At 38.7% G+C, this 20625-nt stretch overlaps 1 protein-coding gene across 3 annotated transcripts in view; it reads left to right on the top strand.

Annotated features, from left to right (window-relative positions):
• Nucleotides 1-20625, top strand: part of ripor2 (RHO family interacting cell polarization regulator 2) — a 66573-nt gene that overhangs the window by 32359 nt on the left and 13589 nt on the right. For all 3 annotated transcript variants that reach the window (XM_087175613.1, XM_023412276.2, XM_087175612.1), the window contains exons 2-11: nt 1633-1753; nt 4303-4458; nt 5057-5135; nt 5838-5861; nt 6242-6295; nt 14115-14264; nt 14888-14951; nt 15169-15212; nt 15475-15600; nt 16227-16375. In XM_087175613.1, the coding sequence (XP_087031739.1) occupies nt 1633-1753; nt 4303-4458; nt 5057-5135; nt 5838-5861; nt 6242-6295; nt 14115-14264; nt 14888-14951; nt 15169-15212; nt 15475-15600; nt 16227-16375 (967 nt within the window). The remainder of the gene's footprint in view (nt 1-1632; nt 1754-4302; nt 4459-5056; nt 5136-5837; nt 5862-6241; nt 6296-14114; nt 14265-14887; nt 14952-15168; nt 15213-15474; nt 15601-16226; nt 16376-20625) is intronic.

The raw sequence follows: 20625 nt of genomic DNA, 5'->3' as shown, positions 1-20625 counted from the left end.
AAAAAAGGGGGAAAAAAAAAAAAAAAAAGCAGTAATTTGCTTGTCACTCGATTTTGACTGGTGACGCTGCGGGATGTTTTCACTAGTTTGTGTCTGGAGGCGAAGCAGACACGGAGTAGAGCTGAATACTGAGGCTTCACAGGCTCATTCCTCTGCTTGTTAGCAAAGTTTAATTTGATTTGACAAATCTGTGCGTCTCTGTCTCTCCTCCAGGCTTTTCTGTGATTCCATACTTTTCCTTTAGCTCAGTTGTGATACAGATTAACAAGGCAGGAATGGCACTTGTCTGGCTCGCTGCAGCTTTTGCAGTCATCACACTGTCAACACTGAAGTCAGCATGTTGGTCAGTTGAGCAGATGCTTATCTCTGCATTTGCTTGTTTGCTTTTCATCTCTAAATTCAGTTCTTCAATGATAGTCCTCGTGCCAAAATGTCTTTCCTCCAGGGCAGTACTTTCTGATGGCCCTGAAACTGTCAGGGCAGTTTGCCATGGTAAACACTGCAATCGAGAGAGCAAGAGAGTGAATGAGCTGATTGTGTCATTGAGGTTATTCTGTATTAAATACAAAATTAAAGGGAGGAAATTATTGTAGCGTACTTTGTCTCCTGGATGTACCGATCAGATTCTGAAGTATCAGCCGGTACGTTTACCAACCTGACACCGGTGCTCTCTTTTTTCCAATGAAAAATCAGTGTATCTCACTCCCGTTGGGATGCTATTTATTTAAGGTAACATGATGCCAGAGATTAGAAGATACACCTGCGCCATGATCTGGACAAAATCTCATCATGCTGGTCGAAACTGTGATTGAGTTATCTCAGTGGATTCTTCTCTCTGGGCACTTGATCTCTGTTAAGTCATTATCTGACAGCTATAGATGGACTTTTCTGTGTCTATTTTCAGCCTCCTCCCCAAGTGCCCATCGTGAGTCATGTTGCATCTCCAGGTTTAAAAAAAGGTTGAAATCTGACAGGCTCCTGCAGCTAAATATAGACACAGTGATAAAAGATGTCTTAACTGCAGGAGAGGCTGATTAGATAACTCAGTCATAGGACAGTGTGGATTGGCTTTCCTGGAATTCATTACATGCATGTATGTGAATTAGATCGCTAACTGGCGTAAGTGGCCTTTTTATGCAGTGGCTGCTGCTTGCGACACATCTGTGGCTTTTAAACAGCTGTCAGTCTGATGAAATGCATTTTTAAAGGAGTCTAAGTCTTAGTCGGTCCGAAAAAATGTGCACAAAGAAAGTGAAGTCGTGTTGTGCGCTCCTTGTCTGAGATGGGAAAACGTACAACAGTAACAGTAGAGGTATGTTTGCAGTTGAGTGGTGACAGTCAGACCAGAGGAGTCATGTTAGCACAGGCTCTGAATGCTGCTTGTCCACATCGCACACGGCGAGCATCACCAACAGTGCCTACTTTGTGCTACCCTGCACAATGCTCACTGTACTCCAGTTAACCTCCGTTTTGACATGGCCTTGGTGTTAACTGAGTTCACAAGGTGCTTTCATTGTGCTCGTGATGTATTACCGTCCCTGGTCCTTCACTTGTTGTCCAAATATTGGCAATGGATTTGTATGTAACAGATTTGTGTGTCTTTTTTTTTTTTTCTCTCTCTCTCTTCTCCAGGAGTGTCGTCCCACATCCCAGAGATCATGGCGGCCGGCACCCACTCCCCCGGAGGGCCCAACGGCATAATCCGGAGTCAGTCCTTCGCTGGCTTCAGCACATTACAGGAGCGACGCTCACGGTAAGCAGAAATCTTCAAAGCGGTTAATCTGTAGTCAACTGATGTTACTCATTTCTGAAATAACAATTTAGGTCAGCGGGTGATTCCGGGACTTTGTTCAAAAACACAAGCACAAACAAGTTTAAAGTACCATATCCTCAGAAACGGTACTGATTTGGAGGTTAAGCATTTTAGAAAATAAGTTAATGATGACTAACATTAAATGAAAGTCATCAAATGAAAAGTCAACAACGGATCAGGCCATTAAAGAGTTGTTTTATCAGTGAAGCGCTATTCCACTGATTTATTGCAGTACTGCTTTAATCGAAACAGCAGAACCGTACATATCCTGACTTTTAGTTCTCAGTATGGGTCCAGTTTCAAAAACACTAGATCCTACAAATCCCATCGTGCAGCTTCATAGTTTTTTTTCATTCAATTTGTTATTATCTCCTCCACAGCCACAGAAAACATTATTTAACTGTTTCCGTCATGACCAACCTTCATGATGTTGAGCAAGCCTCAGCAAGTCTAAGAATTCAGTTCCTTTACAGATTCTTAAAAAGGGTGATCATCACTCTGTTGCATAACCACACAGCTAAGTCAGTTTCCTGAACAGTGTAATTCACAACCAGAAGCTGCTTGAAAGAAGTCGGATATCGATAAAAGTTCTTGAGAGATAAGAGTTTTATCTGTGTTTCCTCCCTCTCTGACTTCCTGTGGTCCTGCTGTGAGAACCTATTTGAAGACACTGTTGCCCTCTTTTCTCTGTGCTCAGACAGTGAACGGTGTAATTGGTTGGAATGACTCGGGGTGTGGGGGCGACTGACAGCGACTGACAAGTTACGATTCTGATAACGAGCGAGGTGGAACGCTGCAGAGATGCGGCTTCTGAGGCCACTCCAGTGTGTGTGTGTATGTGTGTGTGTGTGTGTGTGTGTGTGTGTGTGTGTGTGTGTGTTATGAGCAAAGGCCATCCATGTGTGTACCCATGTGCATGTTTCATGTATATGCACGCATGCATACTGCAGACTTTGCACTTTGTGTGCAAAAATGCAAATGCACAACTATTAGTTAGTTTGGAATTGTGTTAGTATGTATGCGTATGTGTGTGTGTGTGTGTGTGTGTGTGTGTGTGTGTCTGCCACAGAGACACTACTGTACCACAGCTTGCGTGACCCCAAGGCTACGCAGCGCTCTCATTCAGTGTTGCCCTACATTTGTGGCAGCTTAGCTTAACTTGTGCTGCGTTTTCCTGGCGCGCTGCAAGACGTGCCACGTTCCAACTTGTCGAGCGCTGGAATTGGTTGTCGCCGCGTCCCTGAGATGACTCTGGGATCGTTTCATTAAGTCAGGGGGAAATGTCATTTGTCAGCTAAATCTGTAATGGTTTTAAAAGCTGAAATGTGCCTGAGCGGGTAAGATGATTGTGACCTAAAATGGAAATGATGTGAAGGGAAAAAAGCCTTGTGAAGTGGCTGTGCTCTACAGAAACAGAAAAATGAAGGCTTAGACAGAGTGTTGAAACTATTCATGGCGTTCTCAATTAACATTTTGATAATCTTTGTCGTTTTTGCTTGATAAATCACTAAAAATGATTTAAACACGTGTCGATTTTTGCACTGTTGGTCAGTCAAAACAAGCAGTTGAAAGATTTCACTTCAGGTTTGCACATTGGTAGAGCTACAATAATTAGTTGGATAATCAATATAAAAATAAATAATTTTGATAACAGATTCGGTCACTGTTTTCTGATGTTTTATAATTCAAATGATTCATTGATCGAAACAATAATCAGAAGATTAATCAATAATGAAAGTACTTGTTAGTTGCAGTCCTACACTTTTGTACATAAATGATATCACTGCCGTTGCCCGTTATTTACATATATCAACAAATTAATTCTATTTAACTACACATTTGTTGGCTTCAGTCAGTCACACTGTTGGTTATCTGCTGGAGAAGAACACTTGTTTGCATGTGGTTGCATATATTTGTGCGTACCTGTGATTTAGCACAGCCCTGTGACTGTTTGAGGAAAGGGTTCACCGCTGAGGTTATGCTGGGAGTTTGCTTAATTGTATAAAATGCAGGCTGAAAGTGTCATTCCTGTATGACTGAGTTATCTTGGTGTGAACAGACTCAATGAGCCCTCTCCAGCTGTCAGATGAGATAAATTCATGCTGAGACTGGCCCAAGGGCATGTTCAGGATGCTGTAAAATAATAGAGAAATCTCATCTAACGTATTATTATAGGCAGCCTGCAGGCCTCGCTATCCGAAATACTGTGGAAATACTGTGATAAATATTTAATATGAGATGTAATGTTGTCTGAGTCAGTAACTTGTGTACACCTTGTAGTCCAAAGTAGATGTTCAGGCCAAGATGTTCCTCCTTTCTCCTTCTTGCGCTATGAGAGTTTTGAAAATGTCTTGAAGCACAGTGTGTTTAAAATCATTACACAGCAGACGGCAAAAAGCAAATTATCCTGTTCGCTGGTAAAAAAAATCAACTCTTGATAGAGCCTCCATTGCACTTACTATCATGTATGTGTGTGTGGTTTTATGCAGGTGTAACTCTTTCATGGGGAACTCAGCGGTGCAGAAGAAGCCTCAGTCCAAGCCCAAGAAGCCTCACCTGTCAGGACACAAGGGAGGCAGCAGCTCCAGAGAGCCGCAGCCCAAAAGACTGGAGGAGGTTTACAACGCACTCAAACAAGGCCTGGAGTGAGTAACTCACACGCTGATGGATACTTACAAAGTATAAACACCATTTTCAATCCATAAACTCATCTAATGTTCTAGAGCAATTATTTCCTTTTAAAGCAAGTGAGAGAATCTGTGAGTAAATGGTTTCAGTCCATATATGTTGATAATTTGTGACTTTAATGTGAACATTTACAGCCTGTTGACATTATCTTCGCCATATATTTACACAACCGCACAAACATTTATGTGCCAAAGTACAGTATTTATACTAGTCATTATATACATATTATTTTCATCAACTTCCAGTGCACTTACTTAATTCTATTAATTTAAGAGCTGAAATGATTAGATTAATCAATTAGTCGAATGACAGAGAATTGATTGGCTGCTATTTTAATAACAAAAAAAAAATAACAAAAAAGTTCTTTGGGCTGTTAGTCGGATAAAACAACTTCAGTATGTTAGGCAGTATGCAACATTACTGTAGGCATTTTTCTCTATATTCTGACATGTTATCGACCAAATAAAAAATTGATTAATCGAGAAAATAATCGTTGAATCAATAAGCGATGCATTTGTACAGGACCCTAAGAGTTTTCATTTTTCTGCTCTGTAGTGAGTATCTGGAAGTTCATCAAACGGAGCTGGACAAACTCATGTGTCTGATGAAGGACATGAAGAGAAACTCTCGCTTGGTGAGACACTACAACACATTTATTTACATTTACATCGTTTGTTTGAGGCTTTCAGTCATTTCTGTATTTTTAAGCTTTAAATAGGATATATTGGAGGTGTCATAAAAATCAAAGCCTCTTAGTTATGATTATGACAAAACTGTTTACTTGACTTGAACACTGTTTATAAGTTAGAAACTCGTAATTAGGGTCGGATCTCATCTCAAAGGTGACAAGAAGCCGAGGCCTCCGACAGTCATCATGCAATTGTCCCAACTCAGCCCAATGTCCCAATGCCAACCATTAACAACTGCTATAGAAATATTCAAATCACTGAATCACTGAGTATCTGTGTATGAAAGTAGCAAGGGCAAAGGTTTTCATTTTTGTCACTTTTGTGATCTCAGACCTGTTTTGTTGTCATTCAAATGATAATACATCACATGCAATTATAATACATAAAGGTCAGTGTCATAAATCCACACATAACAAATTCATTTTAATTTGCTGCAGTGCGCGCACATGCACACACACACACACACACACACACACACACACACTGCATGCAGAGTCACTGGTAAGAGTGTTTAATAGGATCTTTTCTTGATGCCAGCAGTCTGCTTTGCATTACTTAAGCAGCCTGAGCTGTGCTGGCCCTCTGTACTAACTGTGTGTGTGTGTGTTTGTGTGTGTTTTTGTGTCTGTGTGTGTTTTTCTCTCCAGGGAGTGCTGTATGATCTTGACAAGGTGAGTTGATGGAGGGGAGGGTCTACTGTAACAACCACTCCAAGTTTGGTGTGTGTTGGGAAAATCTTTGATGTTAGCAAAAAAAAAAGAGTTGAAAGGAGGGATAATATAAAAAAAAAAAACAGCTGAAGGCAGAATAAAGGAGGGAGGAAGGACAGAGTAGAGAAGTGAAGAGCTGAAGGGATTGAGAAATAATGCAGGAAAAATGGGAGAGGGGGGAAATGGTTGATGGGGCAGTTAGGAGAGACAGGATTGCAAACTGTGCCTCAATACATCCTGTGGTATGGACATAAAAATCATTATTTTTACAGCTGTAAACCACATGTAGCCACATTCTCACAGGCAGCAGTAAATCTTGTGCTGTCTCTGTCTTTTTGCAGCAAATCAAAACCATTGAGAGGTACATGAGGCGTCTGGAGTTTCACATGAGCAAGGTAAGCACTCCAATGTGATAACTAAATATTTTTAAGGGTTGTTATTATTTTGTCAGTCTCCATTATCTGAGTTCAGCACTGAGTCCAGTCTGATCTATTTCCTGCATGCCTCTGCAGCACCTTGGAAAGCATAAGTGCTGTTAAGATGTTTCCTCTCTCACAGAAGCCTCTCAACATCTCAGTCAGTCACTCAGGAACCACAGTAATGATGCATATTTCTACCTCTTCTTCTTTTTAAGCAGTAGTTTGACATTTGGACAATTTCTTGCCAAGAGTTAAAATATTGGTACCACTCTCATCTCTGTATGGTAAACAAGAAGCTACAGCCAGCAGCTCGTTAGCTTAGCTTAGCACAAAGACTGGAGACCGGGGGAAACAGCTAGCCTGTCTGTGTCCAAAGGTAACAAAATCTACTTACCAGCTATGTGTGAGAGTGATGTTATTGTTCTCATCTAACTCTCAGCAGGAATATCAAAATTGTTGAACTATTCATTTAACCTCTTGTTCTGATAAATTAGGGGTCATTATTTGACAACTTTCATGTCGAGTAGGTGCACTGTGACACCACACGTTGCTAACTTTTTTATTTTATTTTTTGAGTTAGCTCCAGGAAGGATTTTTGCTGCCAGGTCAGGACAGTGTTCCTGCTCTTTTCAGGTTCATTTATTGATGTATTAGCGAAGTTTCCAGCAGGTTGAGGGTCTGGAAACTTTTTCCCTTTTTATGCTCTTTTGTAGTTTCCTCCAGGTTGCCATTAATCCCCCTGCGAGGCAGTGAGGCTCTGTGATTCTTCTTCCGTGTCCCCTTTTTATGGCTCTGTGACGGCTTTCCTCGCTGTGCGTCAAGTCAGACACGACAGCAGGCAATCAGTATACACACGCCCAAACAACAGCTCAGCTCCAAAGGTAACCATGGTTACCCGAAGACAGAGCCTTTGAACTCCTGAGGAGCTCAGAGAAGCCGTCTATTGGTTGATGTTAACCCTTTATGTTCACATACATCGTGACAGACAATAAAAACTCACCTTCAGGTGTCCAAAGCCAAACACATGTTCACAACAACACGACGACCGACAAAGACAAAGCGCTTGGTCACATTTGTGGCTCACGAGTGTTTCTGAAGGGTGGAAGGCAGCGGTGAATCTAGGTCAGGGCAGTTAGGAGGCTACAGCGATTAACGGGTTCCATAAAGGCGAAAAGAAGAGAGGAGGAGATGGGGGGCAACAGAGAGAAAAAAAGTCTGAGTCATTTTAAAATAGGTGAGGTTGTCGTAGAGACTTAGGCAATGTGTCTGCAAGTGTGCGCCACTTTGAATAAAATAACAAGGAAAAAACACGGGCAGATTCAATACTTTTTTGTGAGGTTGTCACAAGCTGCAGTTAAAAGGAACACACACTCACTCAGATCCTTTCTCTTTAACATCCAACATTATTCTGAAGCTCTTCTGTTCTTTGCAGCTCTGTACAAAAATAGATTTGAATGCACTTGTAAATATTTGAAATAGTGAAGGAGACTGATTTATCTTGCCAGACAGGCAAAAGGCCTCAAAAGTCAAAGCACAACAAAAAAGTGAGTTAAATCTAGCACTCAGCGTGTTCTTTCATTCTAAATATATACCAGCGCTCCTTTGCTAAACCCTTGTCTTGACTGGGGATGAAATAGTTTTAAAACTTGTCAGATCTTTGGATTGAGAAATGACTTCACAAAACTATTTGTCATTGTCTTTGGATCTGTCAGTTTCTGTGCACAAAAGATAATGTTTGGTTTGGTCCTGTTGTGTAGCGCATGTCCTGACCTTTTCCACCAAAAGTATGACGGTCTGAACATTTTTGATGCTGTATCAGATTTTGTAGAAACAGAAACATGATTTGGTAAGGACTTATTTTTAATTTCAGTTTAAAGTGAAATAGGGCAGAGGAAACGCAGGCTGGGTCCAAACTAATACAGAGTCCACTAGCGACCCTTGATGCCCCCTGTCTGCCCTGTGAACTGCAATTGCCACACACACACACACACACACACACACACACACACACACACACACAGAGTGGACAGGTCCATTTTCCAAACATCAGCATCAGCAGATAGCTATTTAGTGAGATCAATTGTAAAGTGTCCAGCTAAGAGAATCGGTCAACCACAAAAGCATCGAGGTCAGGAAATTAATTCACACACACACACACACACACACACACGCACACACACAAAAAGAGTTGGCCTCATCCTTATATAAAGAGCGGTTGTAGTTGTGCTTGCAGAAGGTGAATAGTCTTTGACAGAGTTGTAATATGTTCAGTCAGGCATCAGTTACCACAGAGTTGTCCAGTCCGTCATTTACTTTCACACAGATAAGTGTGTGTGTGTATATCATCCAGTTTGTCGGAAATATGTTTTGTCAAGCTAGACCGATGCTGGGTTGTTGCATATAATTCATATTGCTGTATATGTCAATGTATGCCTATGCCAATAAGTATGCATTTGAGGTCATTTAGAAACAGTGTCACCATTACAGAGTTTCACCAGAGAGCACTGACAAATTGATTTTTCAGCTGTCAAATGTCCTGCTCAGTTTGTAATTGGTCACAGTTAGAATAAAAACAAATCTGGGATCCTGCCAAGATTGTTTTTTGTTAAAAAAATTACAGATTTTTTAACCCCCCCCCCCCCCAGATATCAAAATCACTATCAGCCTTCAGTCCACTAATTCTGGCCTTGACATGTCTGCATGACAGAGTGAAAAAAGTACATTTTTGTGTGCTGATTAGCCTTTGTAGAGAGGAAGAAGGAGCCATCATCACCTTTTATATTGTTGCAGCCAGAGTGATGAGCACTTCAGAGATAAGAAAAAGAAAAAAAGAAGCTGCCTCAGTAGAGCAAGATACAGGAAATGGACAACAATGAACTCCTGTGTGCAGGACATATCGAATACCTCGAATGTGTGTTATCGAACGTTAGATGTCATACATTGTGTTACACATATGTACGTCATTAATTTGGTGTGTGTGCAGCACATTCACTTCACCTCATTAGTGAAAACAAATCCTCACAGTCAATCAGCAGCTGAGAGAAGATGTTCAGTGTTTCAGCAGCTGTGAGTTACAGTAAGTCTGTACGTGTTTGTCAGTGTTTGTGCTCAGGCTCAGGCGTGTCTCTTTGTGCTGGACAGCTGCCGCGAGGGATGACTTAACAATCATCCATCAGCAAGTTGTTAGGGAGTGTGTGTGTGTGTGTGTGTGTGTGTGTGTGTGTGTGTGTGTGTTTGTGTTTTTGTGTGTGTGTGTGTTTGTGTGTGTTTGTGTTTTTGTGTGTGTGTGTGTGTGTGTGTTTCTGACTCACATCAGCCCTGTCTTTTGTTCCTGTTCGTGCTGCCGGCTGCCCGCAGATGTCCGAGCCGTAATTGGCACACATGGAGGAAGCAGGTGGCACAATACAACCCCTATGATGTCCTGCATGGGATAGTGTGTGTGTGTGTGTGTGTGTGTGTGTGTGTGTGTGTGTGTGTGTGTGTGTGTGTGTGTGTGTGTGTGTGTTGGCTATTAATATCAGCAGGGCATCATTAAAGAAACGAGTGACAAAGAGAGAAATTGTGTGTGTGTTTGTGTGTGTGTGTGTTAACCATGTGCCAAATTCAATTCAAAAATGAGTGTGAATACTTTGCATGTGATTATTTTTATTACAGGGATTTTTTGCTCCCCTTGAATGCTAATCTTACCACCAACACACACACACATGCCCACAGATCCCCGGAGAGGGGCTTGTGTGTTTGATGCTGTTTGATGTGGCCCGCCTGTTTTAATCTGCTTATAATCACTCGCCCCCTGGCAGAAAGAGTCTGCGTGTGTGTGTGTGTGTGTGTGTGTGTGTGTGTGTGTGTGTGTGTGTGTGTGTGTGTGTCTGTGTGTCTGTGTGTACGCACACCATTATCCTACGATTCAGGATAATGGTCATATCTTAAGAGGATTCCTTCCATATCCTAAAGATTCACTGCTCTTATTCAAAATCCCACAATTTAAATCCAGATATTCAGTAGATACAGAGACAATCCTTTAAAACTGCCAGTAATTCTTAATAAAAACCACAACCCTTACCTCTGGCCCCACTGTAAAACCACCAAACAAATATTAATTGTTTGTGTTTTTACAAGGCTTATCCTAGGATTCACTTAAAAATACAAAAAAACGGAGCTAAAATATAGACTTCACTGTTAATAAATGTGAACACTGTATTATCTGCACCCTGGGCATAATTGATTCACCACTAAAGACTCTTCCATAATCCCTCACTGGGTCTCTGAGCCTCATAGGTTTTATCATCCCACTGAGCAGTAATTAATACAGGGACTCCGAGTCCAAAAGAGGACTTAATTCAGAATAAATTTACATTCAGTATTTGTTAACGTCTGGTAAAAGTTAATTAAGATGGTTCAGATGTGTTTTTTTCGGGGGATACATGTCTAACCAGGTTTGAAATTGTATTGAAATTGCCTTTTAAATGAGCACATGCGTCACCCAAAACAATCTGTTATGTTGAGAAGGTTTTGGATGTAAAGTTATATATAGACTCAACTTCGTCTTAGTGATGGAGTTTTTTTTTTGTATTACATTAGTTTCATTTTCTTGATTAATGATTTGATCTATAAAATGTCAGAACATAGGGAAAAAAAAGTTCCACGTGTCCAAAGTGACGTCTTCAAAGTCTAAAACCCAAAAATATTCAGTTCATAGAAGACTATGAAAAACAGCAAATACTGGTTTATGAGAAGCTGTAACCAGTGAATTTTTGGCACTTTATTTAAATTGTTGCAGACTTTTCTAATTAATGTACGACTAATCACTTCACCTTTGTTTTTTGTGTGTGTTGATATTATTGACAGATCCATCTGAGCAAGTTCGTCACGATTCAAAAACTTAAAAAGACAAGACAATGCCTGTGTGTGTGTGTGTGTGTGTGTGTGTGTGTGTGTGTGTAGCATTACCACCTGGCCAGAAAATGTATGGCTTCTTTATTTTGCCTGGCTCTCCTGTGCTCAAAAGGTGTGTGTAAGTCTTTTTCCACACTTCATCCATCTGCCCGTGTTCAGGTTTCTGTCCTTTTTCTTTGTCTGTGTTTTGCCTCTAATGTTCCTTCTGTTTCTGGGGTGAAATGTGCCCGAGGCGCAGCAATATGCTGATGGCTGTCCTCTGGAGTGGCGCCTGGCTGACCTTCAAAAGGACATTTCCTTGAAGGCAGCAAGAGGCGATTGTAATTGGGGACAAAAATTAGCCTAATTGGCTGATAATGATATGATTACTGATTGCCTGAGAAGAATGACGGCTATTCATCAGCCCCAGCTTGTGAAATATTGTTACAGAGCCGCACCGTTTTCTCCAATGGAAAACTCATTGTAGGCGTTTTCTCCTTTATGTGACAACAATTACATCATATTTCTCAACTTAATCAATACAAAAGTTCACTTGTACGAATGTGTGTTTTCTTTTGAAATGATCTCAGCTTCATCACCAACCACCACTGCTCATGTTTACCTTTGTTTTGTAGTGAAGTGTTAGCAAAGAACCAGCTCTATACCAATCAGAGAGCTGAGAATAACAGTTATGGTTGGAGAGTGTTTTAGAGCTGGCTCAGCTCAGCTGCTGCAGCCCCGCCACATACACCACATACCACAGACAGACAGACAGACAGGGCTGGGTCCCATTCGGGGGAGAGGGTGCTGGAGGCGTTGGTTGGTTTGACGTGGAGTTGGTGAGATGAGGCTGGGTGTCCTTTTTCTATGTAGGTGTAACAAGATAAGTTATAAGCTACATTACCCATCCTCCTGAACAAAAACAGCCCACAGCAAACATCATTTTTACTGTAAACCCTCATGTGCCCACCCACCACAGTAAAAACATGCTCTCCATACCCATGTAAACATGTCCACATACACAGTCACAGTCTCCTCTTACAAACATGCTGGCAGTGTTCGTTTCAGACACAAAGATGCACAAACAAACACTCAGAGAAGCTGTTAGGACGGCAGGAGCCAGAATGGCCCATTTTCTCCCGCTTCTCCCTAATGAGTGCCATAAAGAGCGCGAGGCATCAATATTTCAGCGCTCTCGTCATGCAGGCTGCAATGTTTCCCTTTGATGAGGCTCACCGGAGGTGTTTTGTTTTTGCCCGGCTGCCGCTCCGATCATATTTGAATTCAGGAAGCCAGAAAAGCAGACAGACAAGGATGCTGAACACCTTGACTGATGATACACTGTAGTTTCTGGGAGAAATTAGTTTGAGTGACTCAGCAATATTTAAATCAGTCAATCCTCTGTTAAGAAGAGTTGATGGACACATACTTTCATTTGGGAGATTGGAAGTTTTGTTTAATAATGAATTCAGTCTATTTTGGGCCTGTTTTTGTATCGATTTTGACACTAGGTGCACAGAAGTCTACAAAAAGTAACTAGAGAACTTTTTAAAACTGTGATAGTGTGTTTTATCAGGTGAAAAGAAAAAATAAATAAAAGTAAAGACATGAACAAAAGGAAGTGTCAGATATTAATACCTTTTAAAAGTTTGTTGCTCTTTAATTAGATCATTTGATGCCATAGAGTTAGAGCCATAGAGAATAATAATAACCTGATTTATATATAGTACACTTCCCTTTTGTGCTCTTACAGTACAATAACAGAGTGAAACAATTAAATATGCCAACATAATGAGATGATGAGACAGAACATAAGAGAAGACTACAATACCACATAAAAAGACTAAAACCATTAAATAACATAAAAAAAAAAACATTTAGAAAACAAAACAAGCTCCTCCACCTTTTGGCTTTGCAGACAACTGTTTTTCTAACCAACGGGCTCAACAAAGCTATTACAGCTGTGGTTACAACATCATCTTATCTTAATGATTTCACTCCAGCTGAAACTCCCAACATTTCAGCCCACACTGAGAAAGCAGGATGCTGATGGAGTCGTTCCCTGTGGGTTTGGGTTAGATGAGACTGGTGCTGCAAACTCAAGTCGGGCAGACATCTCCAAATGAGCTCTAAACGCCGTCTGTTGTTGTTCCCCCGGCTTTGGGAGTGTCCCACTGGGGTCTGTCGCAAACCGGGGACGGCACAGGCGTCTGCCACTGGAGGCTACAGTTACACTGATACATTCCAGCTGTATCTGCTCACTGTCAGTTCAGTGCAGGACTCTTTTCTCCTCCGTTTCTCAGGTTATCTGTTTGTCGTGCTTAACGACTGTCTTTCTGTTTGGACCTGCCGTTTTTTGCTCCGTAACTTTCTGTAATTTCTCTTTCACCTATTTCACTGCGTCTTCATTTGTAGCCTCTTTCTTTTTTTTCTTCTTTCTTCAATCTGAACATTGTGAAAATTTCTTCTCAGTCACAGTGGAGCCTGTCATTTTAGAGCGTCTTGTCATACATTTCATCAGTTTCTATTTTTGCTGTAGTTGAGGACCCGTTGATAAAAGTCACAGTAGTGCTGAGTTACTCAATACTACACAGGCCTGAAGCTGTGTTGGGCATCCTTGAATGAATCCCAGTGAGATGTGAACATATCCAGAATAATTTAGATGGCAGTTGGAAGTTTTTAGGGAGTCTGCCTCCTGCCCAGGGATGTTTTGATGTAATGTATGGAGGGTTTCTAACTTCAAAGACTTGCTTCATTTCATTAGTGCAGAAGTTTCTCTCTCTCTCTCTCTCTCTCTCTATCTCTCTCTATACTAATGAACGAGAAAGTTTGCGCATGTATGAATGCATGCTTGTCCTTGTGGAACATTTATTAAAGATGGGGGGACTCTGTGTGTGTGTGTTCGTGTGTGTGCATTCAGGTGGATGAGCTGTACGAGGCGTTCTGCATCCAGAGCCGTCTGAGGGAAGGTGCCAGCCGGATGAAGCAGGCCTTCTCCTCCTCTCCCTCTACTAAAGGCACCAAGGAGAGCATCGCAGAGGTCAACCGCCGGTACAAGGAATACACTGAGGTACTGACATACAGTGTGTGAGGAATACTGAGGAAGATCTGCACATTTTTTCTGGCAGGATTGGCCTCAAAGTTATGTTTCACCTTAACAAAGTCATATGTAGTTTACTAATCAATGGTCTAATAAAGGCATTGGCTTTAGTTAGAAAGGGAATATTATTCTGGAAACATGGAGCTTCTGAGACATCATTGGAATAAATCAGCCACGATACTACACATACATGATTTTATGATTTTTTGTATGTCAGATCTGAACAGATACATTTATTATCTGTTACATTAACTCATGAAAATATAACAGTATGCATTAAATATTGTGTCACAGCAGACAAAACCCACATTATACTTAAATGTATGATACAGATTACTGCTTACACTGATTTGTAAACACTAATAATATAAGTCACACACTTGCAGAATGACCTTTAAGTCCCAATTACACACACACACACCTGTCGTCACCTGTCCTGAGGGCTTAGACCAGCCGTCCTGCCTCCTCTGCAGTTTAGCTCTGACTGGCTTTGTCAGAGTCTCTGGAGATAACTTGATTACTGTTGTTGTTCTTGTCTTGCGAGACAAACGGCTGTTTGTGCAATCAGTCTCATCTTTCCGTCTCTTGTGCAGAACATGAGTACATTCGAGAGCGAACTGGAGAACCTGCTCGGGGAGTTTCACATCAAAATGAAAGGTGAGATAAGAATCTCAAAATCCATAAAAAATGTATTAAAAGCCATGTGTACTGAATTGGGACACTGAACCCTCACACGGTCACTTATTGTAAAACACCAGCTAAATACTGAAGTCACATAAAAACTAAAGAGGTTGCTTGGCTCCGTATTGATATCAGTTTTTTCTTGCAGTCATGTCCAAATGTTTTTTAAAAGTCAATTTCCTCTCTCTGACAGGATTAGCAGGCTTTGCAAGACTCTGTCCTGGAGACCAGTACGAGGCAAGTTCTTTTTTTCTTTCTTTTTTTTTATTGTAACACAGACGTTAAAAACAACTTTACATGTTTACATGTAAAGTTACATGTTTGCAAAACCATTTAGTTAAGTCGAGTTGGTCTCCAGCAGAATGAAATGGTAGAATAACATACTGTATATCCAACTTGCCCTCCAGTATTGAACAATGTTGCGGGTGTCACCCTTTCTCATGCTTCAGACTTAAACCCTTTTTGTCTTTTCGCACTGCCGTCTCCTTCCCTCCTCCAGATCTTCATGCGGTACGGTCGTCAGAGGTGGAAGCTAAAGGGCAGGATTGAAGTGAACTCCAGACAGAGTTGGGATGGAGATGAGATGGTCTTCATGCCACTCATCACTGACCTCATCAACATCAAGGTACTGTGGAAATCCAGATAACCGCCTAAATTAATCATTTTCATGCAAAGTGTCAAATTTTTTGTGTTTCAGCTTCTTATATGTGACTCTTTGATGCTTTTTGTCACATATGATAGTAAATTTATTAATTTTGAGTTTTAGAATATGGAGGACATATGTGATGAGCATTTTTCACTTTTTCTGACATTTTATATACAAAATGAATAACTGACTAATCAAGAAATAATGGGCAGATTAATTGAAAATCATCATTAGTTGCAGCTCCAATACACAATATCAAGGACTGACTCATGACTCATGGCCATACTTGAGCTTGGTCTTCCTACTTGTTTTGTGTATCATTTAGACAATTGGCCCTTGATGGTGCCAAGGGGTACAAAGATTTGTACTTAATTTCACTTCAAACCTCATCACAGATCCAACCTTGTATGCTTTAGTCACTTTTTTATCTGTAGTCAAGGATGATAGTACAGGGTATACAGGCCAATACTCAAAATCACAACAATTCATCAACAATCAGCTGACTTGTGCCAGTGACTTGAATGTCAGAGAAACTTGAAAAGATTGTTTTCCAGGTGCATTCAGTGAACAGTTTCTTTTTTCTTTTTTTTTTTTGGTCTCATCAGGTGACAGAGCTGAAGGGCCTGGCCACTCACATGTTGGTGGGAAGTGTGATCTGTGAGACCAAGGAGCTGTTTACTGCTATGCCTCAGGTGGTGGCTGTGGATGTCAACGACCTGGGGACCATTAAACTCAACCTGGAGGTCACGTGGTAGTAAGTAGACTCTTCTACACACAAAAAGAAATTTCTTTCTACTGTAGATTGTTGGTTACTTTCTATGCCTCTGTTTCTAATAGATCAGACCCGATGCTCCAAATGGTCAAAAATCAACATTACTGGGACATCATGATATTCTGCAGAAACACTTCTTGCCATTATTCAATATTACTACTCAGGAAAGGGAGATTGTGATAATATTTCCTGTAACTGAAACATGGAGATATAACATCCAACAAAGGATGCCCTGGTCAGAGGTTCATGAGGCTACCTGGGCAACTCATATAATGAGATATAATTTAAAAGTAGTTTCATCACTGCACACTGTTGTTGGTATTGTAAATGATTTTTGGGGTTTATGTTCCTGAGTAGCAAAGCACAGTTGAGCAGATAGATTCTGTTAAAAATATCAGTGAAATGCCTAGCCTCCCTGGCTTTGTCACATTTAATATCAAGAGCTCAATATATTTGTTGATGTACACATGTACATATCAATTCACAGTATCAAGTCTTTATTCAAATGAAATGGGTGTACCACTGGGAAACCAAAATTACCAGATTATTTTGTGACTGTTTCATTGTGAGTTTTAAAATGGAGATTCTTTTATTTTCATTTGATTGCCACTCCATTAGTGGGGCAGGTAGGCAAAATAATTGTGCATTTTTTGACTAAATCATAAAAGTTTCAGCATATACTCTACATATCCCAAGGTTTTATTTCAGAAGTGGACCTCTGGTGACATTGGGAAGTCATTGACCTCAGCATTGCATTTTTTCAATTTTTGTCCCATTTCTACATTATAAGCATGTATATATTTGCCAAATTGCATAAAGGTGCGTATTTGCTGCTGTAGCCATGTTACATAATTTTGCACAAATTTTGCAGGGGGGGCTACAAACCTTGTCCAGACTTCACATATAAAATGATTCCACGTCTGAAATAGTAAGGCATAGAATAGTAAGGCATAAAATGTCATACTATATTGAGGCATAAGAATGTCATAGAATAGTAAGGTATTAAAAACATCATAGTATAGTAAGGCAAAAAATGCCATAGTATACCACGGCATAAAATGTCATAGTATAGTAGGGCATAAAAGGTCATAGTATGGTCAGGCATAAAAATTTCATATTTTAGTAACGCAAAAAGAAAACCATAGGATAGTAAGGCATAAAAAGTAAAAGTAAGGCATAATTATGTCATAGTATTGTAAGGCAAAACATCATAGTATAGTAAGGCACAAAAAGTCATAGTATAGTAAGGCATAAAAAAGTCATAGTATATTAAGGCATAAAAAAGTCATAGTATAGTAAGGCATAAAAAAGTCATAGTATATTAAGGCATAAAAAAGTCATAGTATAGTAAGGCATAAAAATGTCATATTATAGTAAGGCACAAAAAGTCATACTATAGTAAGGCATAACAATTTCATATTTTAGTAACGCATAAAAACATCATTTTATAGTAAGGTATAAAAAGTCATGGTTTAGTAAAGCATAAAAAGTCATAGTTTAGTAAGTTATAAAAAGTCATAGTATAGTAAGGCATAAAATGTCATAGTATAGTAAAGCATAAAAACATCATGGTATAGTAAGCCATAAAAACGTCACAAAACATCATAGTATAGTAAGGTATAAAAAGTCATAGTATAGTAAGGCATAAAAATGTCATATTATAGGAAGGCATAAAAATGTGATAGTATAGTAAGGCATAAAAATGTCATATTATAGTAAGGCATAAAAAGTCATAGTATAGTAAGGCATAAAAAGTCATAGTATAGTAAGGCATAAAAATGTCATATTATAGGAAGGCATAAAAATGTCATATTATAGTAAGGCATAAGTCATAGTATGGTCAGGCATATAAATGTCATATTTTAGTAACACAAAAAAAAATCATAGTATAGTAAGGCACAAAAAGTCATAGTATAGTAAGGCATAAGAATGTCATAGTATACCACGGACATAAAATGTCATAGTATAGTAAGACATAAAAACATCATAGTATAGTAAGTTATAAAAAGTCATAGTAGTAAGGCATAACAATGACATAGTATAGTAAGGCAAAAACACGTCATAGTGAAGTAAAACAAAAAACATCATAGTATAGTAAGGCATAAAAAGTCATTGTATAGTAAGGCATAAAAAGTCATAGTATAGTAAGGCATAAAAATGTCATTATAGTAAGGCATAAAAAGTCATAGTATAGTAAGGCATAAAAGTGTCATATTATAGTAAGGCATAAAAATGTCATATTTTAGTAACGCAAAAAAAATCATAGGATAGTAGGGCATAAAAAAGTCATAGTATGGTCAGGCATAAAAGTGTCATATTTTAGTAACCCAAAAAAAAATCATAGTATATAGTAAGGCATAAGTATGTCATAGTATCGTAAGGCAAAACAATCATAGAATAGCAAGGCATAAAAAGTTATAGTATAGTAAGTTATAAAAAGTCATAGTAGTAAGGCATAAGAATGTCATATTATAGTAAGGCATAAAAAGTCATAGTATAGTAAGGCATAAAAACGTCATAGTATAGTAAGGCATAAAAATGTCATATTATAGCAAGGCATAAAAAAGTCATAGTATAGTAAGTCATAAAAACGTCATAGTATAGTAAGGCGTAAGAATGTCATATTATAGTAAGGCATAAAAATGTCATATTATAGTAAGGCATAAAAATGTCATAGTATGGTCAGGCATAAAAGTGTCATATTTTAGTAACCCCAAAAAAATTCATAGTATAGTAAGGCATAAAAAGTCATAGTATAGTAAGGCACAAAAAGTCATAGTATAGTAAGGCATAAAAACGTCACAGTATAGTAAGGCATGAAAATATCATATTATAGTAAGGCAAAAAACATCATAGTATATTGAGGCAAAAAATGTCATATTATAGTAAGGCATAAAAAGTCATAGTATAGTAAGGCATAAAAACGTCATAGTATAGTAAGGCATAAAAATGTCATATTATAGCAAGGCATAAAAAAGTCATAGTATAGTAAGTCATAAAAACGTCATAGTATAGTAACGCGTAAGAATGTCATATTATAGTAAGGCATAAAAATGTCATATTATAGTGAGGCATAAAAATGTCATAGTATGGTCAGGCATAAAAGTGTCATATTTTAGTAACCCCCCAAAAAATTCATAGTATAGTAAGGCATAAAAAGTCATAGTATAGTAAGGCACAAAAAGTCATAGTATAGTAAGGCATAAAAACGTCACAGTATAGTAAGGCATAAAAATGTCATATTATAGTAAGGCATAAAGACGTCAGAGTATAGTAAGGCATAAAAATGTCATATTATAGTAAGACATGAAAATATCATATTATATTAAGGCAAAAAACATCATAGTATAGTAAGGCACAAAAAGCCATAGTATAGTAAGGCATAAAAACGTCACAGTATAGTAAGGCTCAAAAGGTCATAGTATAGTAAGGCATAAAAACGTCATAGTATAATAAGGCATAAAAGTGTCATATTATAGTAAGGCATAAAAATGTCTTATTTTAGTAACGCAAAAAAAATTATAGGATAGTAAGGCATAAAAAGTAAAAGTAAGGCATAAGTATGTCATAGTATTGTAAGGCAAAACAATCATAGTATAGTAAGGCATAAAATGTCATAGTATAGTAAGTTATAAAAAGTCATAGTAGTAAGGCAAAATAATGTCATAGTATAGTAAGGCAAAAAACGTCATAGTATAGTAAGGCATAAAAATGTCATATTATAGCAAGGCATAAAAAAGTCATAGTATGGTAAGTCATAAAAACGTCATAGTATAGTAAGGCATAAGAATGTCATATTATAGTAAGGCATAAAAATGTCATATTATAGTAAGGCATAAAAATGTCATAGTATGGTCAGGCATAAAAGTGTCATATTTTAGTAACCCCCAAAAAAATTCATAGTATAGTAAGGCATAAAAAGTCATAGTATAGTAAGGCACAAAAAGTCATAGTATAGTAAGGCATAAAAACGTCACAGTATAGTAAGGCATAAAAATGTCATATTATAGTAAGACATGAAAATATCATATTATATTAAGGCAAAAAACATCATAGTATAGTAAGGCATAAAAATGTCATATTATAGTAAGGCATAAAAGGTCATAGTATGGTCAGGCATAAAAGTGTCTTATTTTAGTAACGCAAAAAAAATCATAGAATAGTAAGGCATAAAAAGTAAAAGTAAGGCATAAGTATGTCATAGTATTGTAAGGCAAAACAATCATAGTATA

Source organism: Seriola lalandi, unplaced genomic scaffold (genome assembly GCF_002814215.2).
Source record: "Seriola lalandi dorsalis isolate HSWRI2012SDOR001 ecotype SW California unplaced genomic scaffold, Sedor1 jcf7180002054476, whole genome shotgun sequence".
NCBI lineage: Eukaryota > Metazoa > Chordata > Actinopteri > Carangiformes > Carangidae > Seriola > Seriola lalandi.
The sequence above is the reverse complement of the archived record's forward strand: the minus strand, read 5'-3'. Positions and strand labels throughout refer to the sequence as shown.